General features: G+C 49.2%; 2 protein-coding genes across 2 annotated transcripts; both read left to right on the forward strand.

Moving 5' to 3' along the window:
• Positions 1-1215: 1215 nt before the first annotated feature.
• LOC109745171 (L-type lectin-domain containing receptor kinase IX.1-like) lies at positions 1216-3784 on the forward strand. The gene has a single exon (XM_020304309.4). It carries the CDS (start codon positions 1434-1436, stop codon positions 3654-3656), a length of 2223 nt encoding a protein of 740 aa, XP_020159898.1. The 5' UTR covers positions 1216-1433; the 3' UTR covers positions 3657-3784.
• A 6799-nt stretch (positions 3785-10583) lies between these two features.
• LOC109745172 (L-type lectin-domain containing receptor kinase IX.1-like) lies at positions 10584-13139 on the forward strand. The gene is made up of 2 exons (XM_020304310.4): positions 10584-12158; positions 12257-13139. The coding sequence occupies exons 1-2, from the start codon at positions 10660-10662 to the stop codon at positions 13017-13019; spliced, it is 2262 nt and encodes a 753-aa protein (XP_020159899.2). The 5' UTR covers positions 10584-10659; the 3' UTR covers positions 13020-13139.
• Positions 13140-16935: the final 3796 nt, after the last annotated feature.

Below are 16935 nucleotides of genomic sequence, written 5' to 3' on the forward strand. Positions count from 1 at the left end.
TCGGCGCGCCGTAGACCGACAGGGGCGCACCCACGCCGACAGCCCAATCCCTCCCCCTCGCGATGTGCCCCGACCAACCAGAGGCCGCCGCGTGCCAGCCGGGCCTGCAGTCGGCCTGCTGCTAGCCGATCGGCCTGCTGTGGGCCGATTAGGCCCAGTCGGCCTGCAGCGGGCCGACGGTGTATTATTTTTAAAAATAATATTTTCGGCGTATTATTTCTGTAATTTAATAAAAAAATGTATTATTTAAAAAAAATTAGCGCATTTGTCCAGTTGTATCGTATCTAGAATTTAACCTCCCGCACTGAATGTTAATAGGCTTTTGTTAATAATTATTTGTTCTGATAATAACTAGGCCGTGCAGGTGCACGGGTTGACGACTTGTATGTCTAGTTTCTGAAGATTTCAACACCTGCCGTGATGCCATGAGATCAGAACGAGCACCGCGACGATCTCAACTCCTCTCGACTTCGCCTCCTCCGGCCGCTGCGGCACGCATCACCCAGACCTCGATCGGGATGCTCTTGCATTCCTCCCCGCCGTGGCGTGACCGGCGGGGCTAGTGGAAATCAGGCGATATACAGGTGGCTGTGTGGACGGAGGCCGTCGGTGGACTAGTACCAGATGAGTTGGAGCTACTGTACTCCGTGGTCTGTATTCGATAGAGCATCGTGTACGAGGGGGGCATGACTCGACCGGCCATGGTGGACCGCATTCCAGTTGACGGCCTTGGAAATTTTCAGTTTTCTAGAGCTTTGCCAAAAAAGAAAGACCAGTTGGAAGACCCAAGAATAATCAAAAAGGGTAGGTACACTGACAGATAGACCAGTACTAGCCTTCTAGGTCGCTTGTTCCTGGCGTTTCCTCTCGTAATAATCTCTTCATTATAAAGTTTGCGCACTCACAAGTCACAACACACCGAGGCACCGAGCCCGATCAAGGATCGCGTGGCGTCTCCGGCGACCGGGATGGCCGGCTTCTCATAACACCACCACCTGTGCCCTCCTCCTCCTCCTCCACCTCGTCATCTTCTTGAACAACCTGACCGCCGTGATTGAGTATGACGGTGTTTGAATTCTGATAGGCTGGGGATAATGCTAGCATCAGAATTTGAACCCTGATAGGTTGGGCATACTACTGTTCTCCCAACCATTCAACCACAGGTTGGTTCACGGACAGAGCTACAGTTGACTAGTTGACCTGAAGTTTTCAGCTTTCTAGAGCTTTGCCAAAAAAGAAAGACTAGCTCGAAGGCCCAAGTAATCAAAAAAAGGCAACAGCTACACTGACTGACTTGACTCTTACTTCTCTTGAAGTCTTGATCCTGGCGTTCTCTCATAATAATTTCTTCATTTCATTATAAAGGTTGCACACACACAACTCACCGAGGCACCGAGCCGATCAAGGATTGCGCGGCGTCGCCGGCGCCCGGGATGGCCGGCATTTCAAGCGCCACCTCCTGCGCTCTCCTCCTCCACCTCGTCATCTTCTTCTTCCACCTTCCTACTCCTGCCGTCTCCTTGTCCTTCAACTACTCCACGTTCAGCTTGGCGGACCAGAACTCCATCAAGGTCGAAGGCAACGCATCCTTCGGCGACGGATGGATCGACATCAGCGCCGACAGGTACGTCGGCAGCATCGACAACAGCACTGGCCGGGCGTCCTACAGCTCCCAGCCCGTGCCGCTCTGGGACAAGGCGACCGGCGAGGTGGCCAGCTTCACCACGCGCTTCGACTTCACCATCGTCGGCGACAAGAACAACAAGGGGCAAGGCATGGCCTTCTTCCTCGCCGGCTACCCGTCTAGCCTGCCGGACCGCTGCCCCGTCTATGCCTTCGGCCTCGCTAACCAGAGCGCGGACGCCGTGGCGTCCGGCGACGGCCGGTTCGTGGCGGTGGAGTTCGACACCTTCAACAATTCAATAATATCCGACCCCAACCAGACCTACGACCACATCGGCATCGACGTCAACTCCGTCAGATCGATGAGCACGCTGACTTTGCCGAGTTTCGACCTCATGAACAACCTCACCGCCGCCATCGAGTATGACGGCGTTTCCAGCGTCTTATCGGTGACGGTATGGCTTGGTGATGATAATAAAGGCCAGCCGAGAGGCCAGAGTTTCAACCTCAGCTCCAAGGTTGACCTCAAGAGCGCACTGCCGGAGCAGGTTTCCGTTGGCTTCTCCGCGTCCACGTCCACCTCCTTCGAACGGCATCAGCTACGCTCTTGGTATTTCAACTCTTCGTTGGAATCACGGCCACCACCACCACCAGCACCATCCTCCTCGCCAAGGCCAAGTTCTGGAGTTATAGCCGGAGCTGCTGCAGGGGCAACAATGTTCCTTGTGCTCCTCTTCGCAGCTGCAGCGGCACTCCTAGTGCGCCGCCGTCGTCGTCAAAACATCATGGAGATGGAGGAGGATTACACAGACTCGGAAGACGAAGGTGAGCCGATGACGGAGATCGAGATGGGGACAGGGCCAAGGCGGTTCCCATACCACGAGCTCGTGGGCGCCACCAAGAACTTCACCGCGGAGGAGAAGCTTGGGCAAGGTGGCTTCGGCGCGGTATACCGAGGTTATCTGAGAGAGCCAGCTGGGCTTGCCGTGGCCATAAAGAGGTTGGAGTCCTCCATGCAAGGAAAGAAGGAGTACAAGTCGGAGATCAAGGTGATAAGCAGGCTGCGTCACCGGAATCTCGTGCGGCTGATCGGCTGGTGCCATGGCCGCGATCAGGAGCTCATGCTGGTCTATGAGCTCATGCCGAACCGCAGCCTCGACATCCATCTCCATGGCAAGGGCACATTCCTTACATGGCCAATGAGGATGAAGATATTGCTGGAGCTTGGGTCTGCACTGCTCTACCTCCATGAGGAGTGGGAGCAATGCGTGTTGCACCGTGACATCAAGCCCAGCAACGTGATGCTCGACGAATCCTTTGGAGCCAAGCTAGGCGACTTCGGGCTCGCGAGGCTCGTCGACCACGCCGCTGGGATGCAGACGATGACCGCAGTCTCAGGCACTCCTGGCTACTTGGACCCCGAGTGCGTGTGCACCGGCAGGGCCAGTGCCGAGTCCGACATGTACAGCTTCGGAGTGGTTCTATTGGAGGTGGCATGCGGCAGGAGACCAATGAGTATAATTGCGGCCGACCAGGACCAGCACAAGAATGGCGGCGTCTTCAGGCTGGTTGAGTGGGCCTGGGAACTATACGGCCGGGGAGCCATCCTCGAGGCCGCTGATGAGCGGCTGAACGGAAGCTACAACACGGTGGAGGTAGAGAGGGTGATGGTCGTCGGGCTGTGGTGCGCGCACCCAAACCCAGCCGCGCGGCCGTCCATCAGGACAGCCATGGCCACTCTCCAGCCCAAGGTCAACCAAGCCTGCTGCGAGCTGCCGGTGCTTCCTTCAAAGATGCCGATGCCGATGTACGCGCCGCTGTCACCGCCGCTCACCTCAGGCAACGTCGCTGGGGTGTCATCATCGTCCTCCTCCACCGTGCAATCTCTTGCCTTGACCGACGTTGTTGGGATGTCGTCGATGATATCGTTCAACATGCCACAGCACACCTCTGGTACCACATCCTCCGGCGCTAGCACTTCAACAACCAGTTCGAAGACCTCTTCCTCGCTACTGAAACATCATCACACGTAGTAATTTATGATCTGAGTATGATATGTTCCCGGAGTGTTGATGTAATGCCGCCAGGATGGGACTGGCAGCAGGAATGGTCATCGGTATGTTCATGTGGTTGATATCCATAAGAATGGTTGGGTTTTTAAGTTGGCTTACCAAGCTTATCACAACCCTCCCCTTTTTTCAGTGTTGGGACCGGCTATGTTTATAGAAAAAAATAAGCAGAGTTCATGTCAGTAATATGCATGTAGCTGGCCAGATTGACACTGTAAGCACCATCAAAGAAGCTCTATACAAATTTTATTTCAGGCTAACAGAGATTGCCATGAAATGAACAGCAAGGAGCAGAGCCCCATTATGGATGGATCAGCCCACCAACGTATTGACTCAAACAAAAAAAAAGTGAAACTCATTAATAACGAGGTTTAGTCGTTTAGACATAACCAAGAACACGAACTCAATATACGGATCAACTATCCAGAGGAGAATTCTGCCGAATTTCTGACTTAAAGACAAAGCACTGAACCCTTATTTTCTTTACTTTCAGAAACCTAAGCCGTACTAAAAACAACCAACAGCCATTTCGTGGATAAAATTCTAGTGGCGCAGACCAACATTACCTAACCCCACTGGGAAGAAGAAGTAGCCAAGAAAGAAGGTCATACCAGCATTGCCAAAGCATTCCCGACACTGCGCTGCTTCTGAAGAGATTTCAACTCATGTCTTGATGATGTCTTCTGCACACATACTGATACTCAACTTTGGATTTTCAATGTTCGATAACCATGATATGAACAAATTTCACACAGGAATTGATTTGATTACTGACCCTCATGGCAGATTATTGGTGTTCGTACAGTTAATAGCCAATATGAAAAGAAAAAAAAAGGGGGGAACATTTGGGACGCGTTTGGTTGTCCACAAAATCGCAACCAGGCCCGCTGGATACAGCATCTTTTTGGTATTGAGCTATTTGATTACATACGAGTACTGTTGGGCCTGCATGACACGATTCTTAAAGTACCTCTGTGTCCGAGCGATGCGAGGAGGCACACGTGGGTGGCTCACTGGGAACGTGTTAGCGGTTAATCACCTTATCCCCTCGTCCCCTTCCTCCTTCTCTCGTTACCGCACCGCCAAACTTGCCCCCGTGGCCGCCGAGGCACCCGTCGCCCTCGCCCTCGCCCTCGAGGACGCCTTCCCCGAGCCCCCCCCCCCCCCCCCCCCCCCCCGAGCATGACGCCGCCATCATGCTCAACGCGCGCCGTGCCTACGCTCCATCCACTTCCGCGGTATGTACGTCGTGTCCGTGCCTTGTTGATGCGTGTGTTTCTTGTTGCTTGCGTGCTCAAGTCTCTTCTCGTCCGCGTGCAAATTTGAAGAAGAAGGTGGAGGAGATGTTCAAAACGGATGTGGCGGCCATCAAGTACCAGCTCCTCTCCTCCGACGAGCTCACGTGCTCGTGTCCGTCACCTCCCAGAGCCGTAGCTGCTATCAAGTACCAGCTCGTGAGCAGCGAGATTCGATCGAGCTATAGCAATCCAATCATCATCCAAGCACAGCTCCACCACAAGCTCCACGACGCCCTCAATGTGTTTGAGGAAATGAAGGCTGTCGGTGTAGAGGAGCAGCGCCAGGAGTGGCTCGTCTCCGAGCTCTGGGCAACCGCCCGCTCTTCGGCCCCGACCTGGCGCAGTCCGGCAAGGTCGCCGATGTGCTCGAGCTTCCAGACGACAGCTTCGGCACGTGTACTACAATCTTATATTTACTAATTGAAGGTATCATACGAGACACCACGTTAATCTTTGGATGTTTAGAAAATTTTAATGCCCGTTCCATCAATTGTACATGAGATGGACTCTTTTGATGGCCGTAAGATAAAATAATGCCCAATCCAGCAATTGTACGTGAGATGGACTCCTCTCTTTCCTTTACGTAATAGCAACAGAGAAGAAACCAAGGGAATAAAACTCATACGGTTGCTTTCAACATCTTGCCGTAATATAAGGAAGAAACAGAAAAAGAAAACTGATCGTGAAATCTCACTTCCAGTTGATTGGCCGGTGGAAGCTACAGAGAAGTCGCTGCCTGTGTCCATGTATCTCCACGCATGCCTGCGACAATTGACCTTACTTCGCCATGTATTCAAATCTGACGATGGCAAAACCAAAGCAAAGATGTGGAGCAGATGTTTACTCTTGGTCGGTTCCCCAGTGGCCACATGGATTGACGATGGCTACAAATATTTGATGGATTATCTCATGTTCTTCTATTTTTTTTATGGATAGTGAACCAGGTAAGCATCATTTTCTGTCATGATCTACCTAATTTCTATTCCAGCCTCCAACCTACTACGTATGCCCAAAGAATTGAGGTTTGACCGAAATTTTTGTGTTCATAGCAATCAACAATAGCGATTGTAAAGTTAGAACTATTATTTAATGTAGATTATTCAAGAAGCAGACGTGTCGATGTTTCAGGTTCTCAGAGGGACATAAGACCTAGATGTATGGATTTTTACGGCTCCTAATAGGTGATCTCCATGAAAATAAAAACACTAACTTAACATGTACTTTAAAAATATGGAAACCTAAAGACCGTATGCGAAATAAGACTACACGGGGGTCGCCGACCCAAGGTGTTCATGAGCGCTTTGTGCTGGACGAGGTGGACTGGTCAGGAGGCTCATACCAGGAGACTGGCGAAGATTGGCCGGCAACAGCCAGTATGTATCTCCAAGAGCTTACTTTGTCTATATGTAGATGCAGGATGCATATTTCTTCAAGATACAATCAAAGGTAGGTTTCATAATACTCTATGTGTACCTTAGTTCATAAGATTTGGGTACATGCATGGAATTCGCTAATACTTTGATGCAAGGTATAGCTACACATATATATCTCCATCTTTGTCAGAATCAGGATAAATAAATATTAAAACGGATTATATGCTGAAATTCCCATACAAGTATACTCGCGCAAGGTAGTAAAAGGTATACTAACACGCAAAGTAACAAAAGTAAGCCTTATGTCTATTTTCCATGAAAAAGATGTGACACACCCAAACACACAAAATTATGTGTTCAATATACGAATATGCATATTTGTGTTGCCAAAGAAAATAGCTATAATCCCCACTTTACCTCAAATAAAAATTCCATAATATAAAGAATAAAATAAAATTCCATGACACCAATAGGATATAGTTTAACTGAAATATCTAAGAAGTACAACAATATCATTATTTTAGTTGTACACCAATATTTGTGGACGTAACATATCTGACTTGAAAATCACATATTTTCTGATACAACATGGTGCATGGATCTGTTCATTATCACTAATAAAAAATGAATATTTGCATATTCTCCAGACAAAAAATATGCATTTATATTTTATGTAAATAGTAATGAATGGTTCAATCCTTAAAAATCGTCAGACGTAAAAAATTGTATAAAGTGTTTATGGCCACATATATGCTCGGTAACAAAAACAGGACCAAACTCTATATTTCTGTGAAAAAACAACAACACATCATACAATCACTGAATGTCGCATTTCCAACACTATAGCCCAAGAATACATACATGACCTTATGAAAATTAATGTTTTACATATTTCATATAAATTTGAGGTTATTGGGTAGACACAGGATAAATTTCACACATTTGAGACACATCGACGGTCCAAAAAACATATGCGTGTCAACAATACAAATAAATGAACTGGAGCTATTTAGGTCAATCATTTTCCCCGTAAGTAAACACAATGTTTAACATTAATCAATCAAAATATCAACATAAATATACCATACATTTTAATTAAAGATTTGCTAGCCCGTGCAGGTGCACGGGTTCGATGACTAGTCTCCCTAAGTATAGTTGTTAACTCCTAATAACAATGCATGTATGCAACCTAACACCGGGTAGAAGGGTATTGCATGATGCAGCAACCTATATGCAGGTAACCAATCAATTTGCAGATGTCGTACTTTGGCCTGTATGTCCTCAACCAGACTCTACTCAGCCTGGCCCGTTTTTTCTATGCAACCTCGAAAAATCGGTGCAGGTAACCAAACACGCCCTTAAAGTTTAACATGCTCAGTTTAACATAACGAAAAGAACAACGATGATGCCGACGATCTCTACTCTCGCTTGGCCCTCGTCAGCGGCTCCCTCTCCACCTCTAGCCACCGCATCATGCATCGCCCAGATCTCGAGCTATCTCTGCATCCCCCCCCCCCCCCCCCAGTGGTGGACCGGCCGGCTGGGTCGCAGACCGGAGACCGTCGGCTGTGTGATGGAGGCCGTCGGCACCACAAGAATCCGGTGGGATTTGGGACACGAAAATGGGGACAGTGGAGGACTATATTTCATTGGGCCCATGCTACCTGTAGTGGGCCTTCGCGACTAAATTAATGTTTCACTTTTTTATTTCTGTTCCACGTTCAATGAGGCGAGCTCCCATTCGACGCTTTCAGCGTTGCTGGCGCTCGAACATGACGCCTAGCGGGCCGGCCACCAACTGCTAGAAAAACGAGATGCCAAGAAAAATATTTTTAGCATATATAGGAGACGTCAAATTCGAACCAGCATGCCGACGTCGACGGGCAAAGACTTAGCGCAACAACCATTGGACCAAGTTCACTTACCTGTCTACAACACGAAAACAGTTATATTTAATACTTTTTTAGTACAACATTAGCATATATTTTTCCCGCAAAAAAACATATTTTTTATACCCATATAAATATTCTGAAAAAATAAAAGGTAAATTTGAAAACACAAATAGAGTTGCAATAAAAAAAGTTTACCAGTATGGTTAAAAATTCAAAATTTAGGAAATTTTCATGAAATTCGATTTTTTTGGAAAATATTACATCAATTTTGAAAAAAAAGTCATCAAATCCTAAAAAAATTCAAGGATTAGAAAACATTCACCAATTTTAAAAACAAAGTTCATCGAATTTGAAGGAAAGTTCACAAAGTTGGGGAAAAAGTTCACAAATTCCTAAAAAAATCGTCGAATTTGAAAAAAACATCAATTTTGAAAAGTAAACTTCACATACTTGAAAAAAGTTTGTCATTTGTTTTGAAAAATTTCATCGATTTTGAAAATAATAATCATGGATCTTCAAGAAAAATTCACATATTTGAAGAAAGTTTCGAATCTGCAAAAGGTTCACGCTTTTTTTGAAAAGAAAAATAAAAAAGGAACAATAAAAAGAAAATAAAAACCATCTAGAAAACCAATCACCGAACCGCAAATAGAAAAATGAAGAAAAAGGAAAAAAAATAAGTAAATGGGCACACCATTTGAGTTGTCCTAGTTGGTTATGGCGGTTTGATTTCCTCTACTTTTTTTTGAAGTATAGCAAAAAAAGAAAAATAAAGATAAATGGGCTGGTTCGGAGTGGAGGGGTGGGGGTGTGCCGGTTGGGGAATTACCCTTTTAACCGGCACTGAAGACACCATATAGGGTTTGCCTACAATGAGGTATTCAAAATAAGTATGATGAGAGTGTGTTAGGTAGTGTGCATGAAATCAAAAGTTCCTTGTTTTTAACCCACTTTTAATGTGTTGGTAGTATGAATGATACACAACTATGTTCAAAGTCATGCAAAAAAGGGCCCATAGTCGTGCTGAGGAGAGGAGACCTGAGGAGCAATTATTTCCTGCCGGACAATTGAAAGACGGATTATCTTCTGTTTTGAAGGATTAGCGTTAGAAATAACCGAGAAGCAGTATGAATCCGATGAAACCAAATAACAACCGCTTGAGGATAATCATAAATTCTCGAGCCATTAGTCGCCAGCCGCCGGAACTTCCGCAACGGCTATCTACCGCCCCCGGAGCCACCGTTGGACCGGCGGGTGGCCAATCAACATGAGAGGCAGGAGGACAAAGAAGACCGCGAGTGTCTCGCAGCCGAAGCTATGGGCAAGGCGTACATGGTGGAGCTCCATCGATGCTACCCTGGAGCAAGTAGAGGCGGAGCGCCACCTGCACGCGGAGAGCAAGTAGAGGCGGAGCGCCACCTGCACGCGGAGTACGCCGCCAGCAGGACCGCGGTCATTAACCTGTCATTTGATGAAGAAGGTGACGGCACGAGAGGCAGCGAAGGCGACAAAGCTGAAAACGTCGGCAGCCAGGGCAGGACCAGGATCTTTAGTGGCGGGAGCATCTTCGACGACCCAGACGACGTCATTGGCCCAGACCCCATGCTCGGTGGTATGTCCAGAGCCGAGTGGAAGGAGGTCACCGAAGAATCCGATAGCGACTAAAATTGGTGAGTTTAAGGAAGAGTTCTGGTTAAATTACTTAGTTTAAACTAAGTTTCGGTAGTATGTTAATAAGTACTAGTTTGAATTGAATTTGTGTTCGTTTGCACGGAATTTAGTTTGAACTTGGCTAAATCTAGGAGATCGGCTAGGTGCGATTAAAACTTAATTTAGCAAACTTACTCCACTAAGGTTTACTCGTCGGTTTATTCTATTTTTTAGGGCATCGGCTAGAGGCGCCCTTAGGAGGCCAAACTATACATATATGAATTCCTGAACATTGCATGAAGGGGAGCTTTCTTCTATTTAGGATTTATAAGATAGTCGATCATTTGTTCTAAGCTCAGATTATGTTGCGGACAAATGCGGGAGATTTTTTGCGGGTTGCCGTTAAAGATGCCTTAAAACCATCAAGTATTTTATCCAACGCAAAAGGTTTGTGGAGTTGGAGTAGCCAAGCTCTATGCCAAAGAGTCCAATGTTTAGGAAAAGGTCAAAGGTTTGTGTACGTTCGTACATACGAGTGTTTTCGTCCGTACTATATTTATGTTCAAGATAAAAATTGGAGAGACTCGTCATTTTTGGCCGAACTTTCAGGCGAGACTTAGATTTTTGTCGGTTCGGCCGACAGTGAATTGCAGTTGACAAGTTGACTTGGAAGGTTTCAACATTCTAGACTGGGCTAGAGCATTTTCAAAAAAGAAAGACTAGCTAGAAGACCCAAGAAAGAATAATCAAAGAAATGCCAGCTAGACTAACTAGTACCGGGTCGCTTGTTCCTGGCGTGCATAAAGTTTGCAGGCCAACAACACACCGAGGCACCGAGCAAGAGCATTGTACGCCCGGGATGGTCGGCTTTCCGAACGCCACCACCTGTGCTCTCCTCCACCTCGTCATCTTCTTCTACCTTGCTACCCCTGCCATCTCCTTGTCCTTCAACTACTCCACGTTCAGCAAAGCAGACCAGAAGGACATCAAGATCGAAGGCGACGCATCCTTCAACGGCGACACATCCACCGGAGATATCGACATGAGCGCAAACATGTACGGTAGCATCTGCCGGGCGTCGTACAACGCCCAGCCGGTGCAGCTCTGGGACAAGGCGACCGGCCAAGTGGCCAGCTTCACCACGCGGTTCGAGTTCCTCATGTACGCCTCCAACAACGGCAAGGTGGGCATGGCCTTTTTCCTCGCTGGCTACCCGTCTAGCCTGCCGGCCGACTCTCCTGACTACAACCTCGGCCTCACTAACCAAAGCGCGGACGCCGTGGCATCCGGCGATAGCCAGTTCGTGGCAGTGGAGTTTGACACCTTCAACAATGGCAATACAATAGTATCCGACCCCTACGACCACATCGGCATCGACGTCAACTCCCTCAGATCGGTGAGCACACTGCCCCTGCCAAGCTTCACCCTCACGAACGCGCCCATGACCGCTGCGATCGAGTACGATAATGCTTCCAGCATCTTAGCGGTGACGTTATGGGTCGTGGATGGCCTCAGCAATTACCGACAGAGTTACAGCCTTAGCTCTAAGGTTGACCTCAAGAGCGCACTACCGGAGCAGGTCTCCATTGGTTTCTCCGCATCCACATCCAACGTCAACCCATTGCAGTCTGCATTTATGAGTATAGTGCTACAGTCTTGGTACTTCAACTCTTCGCTGGAACCACGGTCAGCACCACCACCACACTCCCCGGCAGGGCCAGGTTCTGTAGTTATAGCTGGAGCAGTTGTCGGCGCGACAATGTTCCTTGTGTTGCTCTTCGCAGCTGCAGTGGCTCTTGTAGTGCGCCGCCGTCGTCGTCGTCAGGAAGTCATGGAGGCGGAGGAGTACTACACAGACTCACAAGGCGAAAGCGAGCCCATGACGGAGATCGAGATGGGGACGGCGCCAAGGCGGTTCCCATACCACGAGCTCGTGGAAGCGACGAGGAACTTCGCCGCGGAGGAGAAGCTTGGGCAAGGTGGCTTTGGCACCGTGTACCAAGGCTATTTGAGAGAGCCAGCTGGGCTTGCCGTGGCCATAAAAAGGTTGCAATCTTCCATACAAGGAAAGAAGGAGTACAAATCCGAAATCAAGGTGATAAGCAGGCTGCGTCACCGGAACCTCGTGCGGCTCATCGGCTGGTGCCATGGCCATGATCAGGCGCTCCTACTGGTCTACGAGCTCATGCCCAACCGTAGACTCGACATCCATCTCCATGGCAAGAAGGGCACCTTCCTCACATGGGAAATGAGGTACGTACCATCGATCTTAATTACTAGAAGTAGTTGTATGCGCGGCGCACGATCATAGTACTATATATAGATGTTGATGGTTGCAAATGCAACCGCAGGATGAAGATATTGCTGGAGCTTGGGTCTGCGCTGCTCTACCTCCACGAGGAGTGGGAGCAATGCGTGCTTCACCGGGACATCAAGCCCAGCAACGTCATGCTTGACGAGTCCTTTGGAGCCAAGCTAGGCGACTTCGGACTCGCAAGGCTCGTTGACCATGCCGCTGGGATGCAGACCATGACTGCAATCTCGGGAACTCCAGGCTACTTGGACCCCGATTGCGTGAACACCGGCAAGGCCAGCGCCGAGTCCGACGTGTACAGCTTCGGTGTGGTTCTACTGGAGGTGGCATGCGGCAGGAGGCCGATGAGCATAACCGCCGCCGACCAGGACAAGCAGAAGAGCGGCGGAGTCTTCCGTTTAGTCGAGTGGGCTTGGGGACTTTATGGCCAGGGAATGATCCTTGAGGCCGCCGATGAGCGCCTGAACGGGGACTACAACGCGGCGGAGGTGGAGAGGGTGATGGTCGTCGGGTTGTGGTGCGCGCACCCAAACCCAAGCGTGCGGCCGTCCATCTGGACAGCCATGGCCACGCTCCAGCCCAAGGTCGACCAAGCCTACCAGCTGCCCGTGCTTCCTTCCAAGATGCCAGTGCCCATGTATGAGCCGGCGCCGCCGCTCGCCTGGGCCAATGTCGTTGGGATGTCATCATCGTCCACGTCGTCCAGCATGCCGATGCACACTTCTTGTACCACAACCTCCGACGCTAGCACTTCGACGAACAGTTCGAAGACCTCTTCTTCACTACTCAAACATCAGTAGCAGTAGTAATTTATGGTGTGCGTTTCATATGTTCCCGGAGTGTTGATGTAATGACTAATGATGCCAGGATGGGACTGGCAGCTGGAATGGTTATCAGTATGTTCGAGTGTTTCATATTCATAAGAATGGCTGGTTTTTTACAATGATGCTACACTTACGCTCAATTCATACGGGATTGTTGTTACGGGAAGGTGTATCAATATTTGGTTGGTTTATTTACTGGCCTTTTTTTTAGAAAAGAAGGATGACCCCCGGCCTCTGCATCTGGGCGATGCATACGGTCATTTTATTAATTATTCTCATAAGACCTTACAAAGTCATACAACAGCAAGACTGAAGCCACCGTCTAAGCAACAACTGTCGCTACACCTATCCAGTTGATGAAGAGGCGCTGATAGCCCGGGCCTAATACCAAACAGACATCGCAGCCAAACTTAAACATCTAAGACCTGAGGTCCCAACCAGGACGCCTGCCTGGTATGAGGCACCTACCAGTCCGGTGCACTCCTCAACCAGGACGCCTGCCGGGTATGAGGCCGACGCAGCCACCTGCCACGAGTCCATCTTCAGAGCTGTACTATTGCATCTACCGTGCCAGGTCTCACTGCCATCGACGCCACCACGACACCAGACAACGTCGTCCTCCTGCGCGAGTCCATCCTCCCACATCGAACTCTTAATCTGCACTGCGCCACGCCGTCAAGATCCGTCGCCATCAATGTATGGATGAAGCACCGCTCCACCAAAGAAGCCGTCCGCTGGTCCCGCGAAGTCGAGTGCACTTCCAAGGATGCCGCCCCCAAGGGGGTTACGACGCATGATTACCGCCAACATCCGATCAGCTGATCTAGAGTTTCCCCCAGAGGTATTGAGTGGAGTGGGGAGCTTAACCTCGATGATGCCTTCATGAAGGAAACGATGATAAGGGCATCGTCATCACCGGCTCCGGCCATCGACCGAAGACCAGGTGTTCACCCGGATCCGTCCCAAGAAATCCACCCAACAACCTGTGCACCGTCTCGACCGCCTTCAAAGCCCCAGATCCAGCCGCCTAGATCCGGCGACCAACCGCAGCAACAGTGCCACCGTGGGATCCCTGGCGCACCGGCCACTGCCTGAGTGTGCCACCACTGGAGCCTAGGAGGAGGGCTTCCGCCCGCCTCGCCAAGCCGCGAGAGCCGCCGAGAAGGATCCCGCGCGCTTGTCACCGTCTCTGATCCGAACCAATCCATAGCAGATCGCCGTCACAGATCCTCCTTGGACAGGGACTGCACCACGCCATGCCGCCGCGGGAAGCCCTAGATTCACCGGCCACCACCCTCCAGGGCCGCCGCCCCGGGATCCAGATAGAACATTGCCGCTGCCACCGGCCAAGTTCCGCCGCCGCCGACCGGCCAAGCCGCCGGTCACTGACCATGCGAGCATAGCCAGCCGGCCGACCAACTCCGGCGAAGAAGAAGGCCACCACCACCAAGCCTAGGGCCGGTGCCCCAGACATCCTCGTGTTGCAGATCAAGTCCAGGAGCAGTGCACCGCCGACGGCGATTGAGATCGGTAGCACAACGAATTAGCCCGACAAGAGTCAAGGCCAGATCCGCTGTTGCTGGTGCCGTCCTCCCCCGCCGCCGCCGCCACGCCACAAGGGCTTTGCCCTGTGACGCCCCGGGCGACGGCGGCGGAGGGGAGCGGAGGTGGGGCGAGGCTGTAGGAGGAGGGCGGGGGCTCCCCGGTGCGGGGCGGCGCCGCCGCACGGGGGAGGGACGGGGGACGGGGGAGAAAACACTGGAAACAAAGATGTAGCCAAGAAAGAAGGTCATACCAGCATTCCCAACACCTGCCTTGATGTCTTTTTTGCACATAAACTGAGCCTCAACTTTGCACTTCGAGTGTTCTGTGCGCAAAAAGGTAGACTGGGTTTTTGTTGTGTTTCTTTTTTTGTGCGAAATCTTTATCTAGAACAGCAATCCATTACACTTGTTTTTACAAGCTTTGAAGCATGTAAACCATAGCAAGCAAGGCTTTAATTGAGGTTTAGTAATCATGGAAAATGAGTTTTTATTCGATAGTGCCATATGCTATTGTTTGTCTAGTGCAAAAAAAAAGATTGATACCGAATTATTAAAAATATAAGAAATCAGACAGCTTTGATAGTGACATGCATGTGTCGCTGTTTCTACGTGTGAAGATGCAAAAAAATTATTTGTGTCAAAATGAAAATCAGTCTACTCTAAAATGAACGTTTTTTCATAGTACTATCATTCATTCATTCACAAGTACCTGTGTTTGTTTGTGTGCTTGGATAGGAAGGCTGGAATTAGTACTATCAGCTGTACCAGCCATTAGTCACATCAGCTGCATTGCCGGGGGGACGAGGTTGCCATGAAAAGGACTTTTTATTTCGGGAAGATACAAGTCATTACAATGGCTTCTGTCCCGCGTGCAGGCGCACATCCTAACGAATGGTGGTCTTGTTTCCGGAGACCCCAACGGGTTGTTGATGGGCTGGATTCAGCTACGTATGACAAGGAGCTGTGGTAGACTAGTTGACCCCTCGTCGACGCACACGCCGTCCCTATGGCGCGGAGATAAGAAAGCTCAAGGTGTAAACATCACACCCTTTGGTGTTGAGCTATTCAACGTCATGCCCTCTGGAATTTAGCCCCGTAAACTGCATTTTATTCGTAAAACCGCTAAATCTTTTCCAGCATCCATGTGCGTTGTGTTGACATAGCCAAGCTCTACGCTGAGGGTTGTGGCACTGAGCAAAAGTGTTAGATTTAGTTAATAGTTTTGGAGACGGGCCATATATCTTTGGCTGAACTTTCACGAGAGAGTTAGATTTGTCGGTTCGGCCGACACGGAGTCGTAGCTGACTTGCTGACTTGGAAGGTTTCAGCTCTGTAGCTAGACTTGGCTAGAGCTTTGCCAAAAGAGAAAGACTAGCTAGAAGACCCAACAAAGAATAATCAAAGAAAGGCCAGCTGGACTGATAGGTACTATGTCGCTGGCGTTTCCTCGTACCAACAGTTTATACATATACCTCTGTATATAGTTTACACACCACACACACACGGAATGGGATCGACTTGGTTTGGTGGTGGAGTACGTAGGTAGGCACCGGCCGCGTCTCTTGCCATGCACATGCATTTGCGTGTGTGCACCTGCGAAAGACTGAGCCGGCACATCATCTTGAGTTTGACGGGAACTTCTCCTTCCACCGAATGCACATCGTCAGAAGACCTAAAATAAATTTAGAAAATGCGAGCATCTATGTTAAGTCTATGACTTGAACTCTGGTGGGTTGAAGATACCACTGTCCTCATAACCATTTGACTGCAGGTTGGTTCGCTCGAACAGGAGAAGTTGGTAAGCAAAACTGACATGCTATTTGATAGGTACGGCAAACATGGCATGTCCAGATCGAATACTAATATAGTAAGGAACTGGAAGTAATCCTTAACAGAAGGGGAAAATAACAAATGATGTGGCTGATGAAGAAGCGTTCGCAGACAGCACACTGCCGGCAGTTGACATGGCGTGGAGGGATGGGGAGTTGTCGTCTGGGAAGTAGTCTTTGTTGTATACCGCAATGTCAGTCACACGAGAGATCTCCCCAAAAATCCTAATCTCCTCTCTCTCATACTTGATCACAATAGACGGGTTCCGTAGTCCCGTTGATCCACATCGTGATGCATTAAGATTTGTGTAAAATTTTCTTTTTAGTTTTTAGGGACAGCATCCCGATCAGCATCCAGCTATGGAATAAGCCTAAGAACGAAGACCCTGAAGTTTCTTTTGTCACGGATAGACATAAAGATGATCTTTGGACCTCGCTGAAGGCAAATTTCACCCTACCGCCAGAGGAGGATCCGAATAAGCCAGTTATAGAGCCACTGGTCAAGGTGTGTGCTCTTAA

This window comes from Aegilops tauschii, chromosome 2 (genome assembly GCF_002575655.3).
Source record: "Aegilops tauschii subsp. strangulata cultivar AL8/78 chromosome 2, Aet v6.0, whole genome shotgun sequence".
NCBI classification, from domain to species: Eukaryota; Viridiplantae; Streptophyta; class Magnoliopsida; order Poales; family Poaceae; genus Aegilops; species Aegilops tauschii.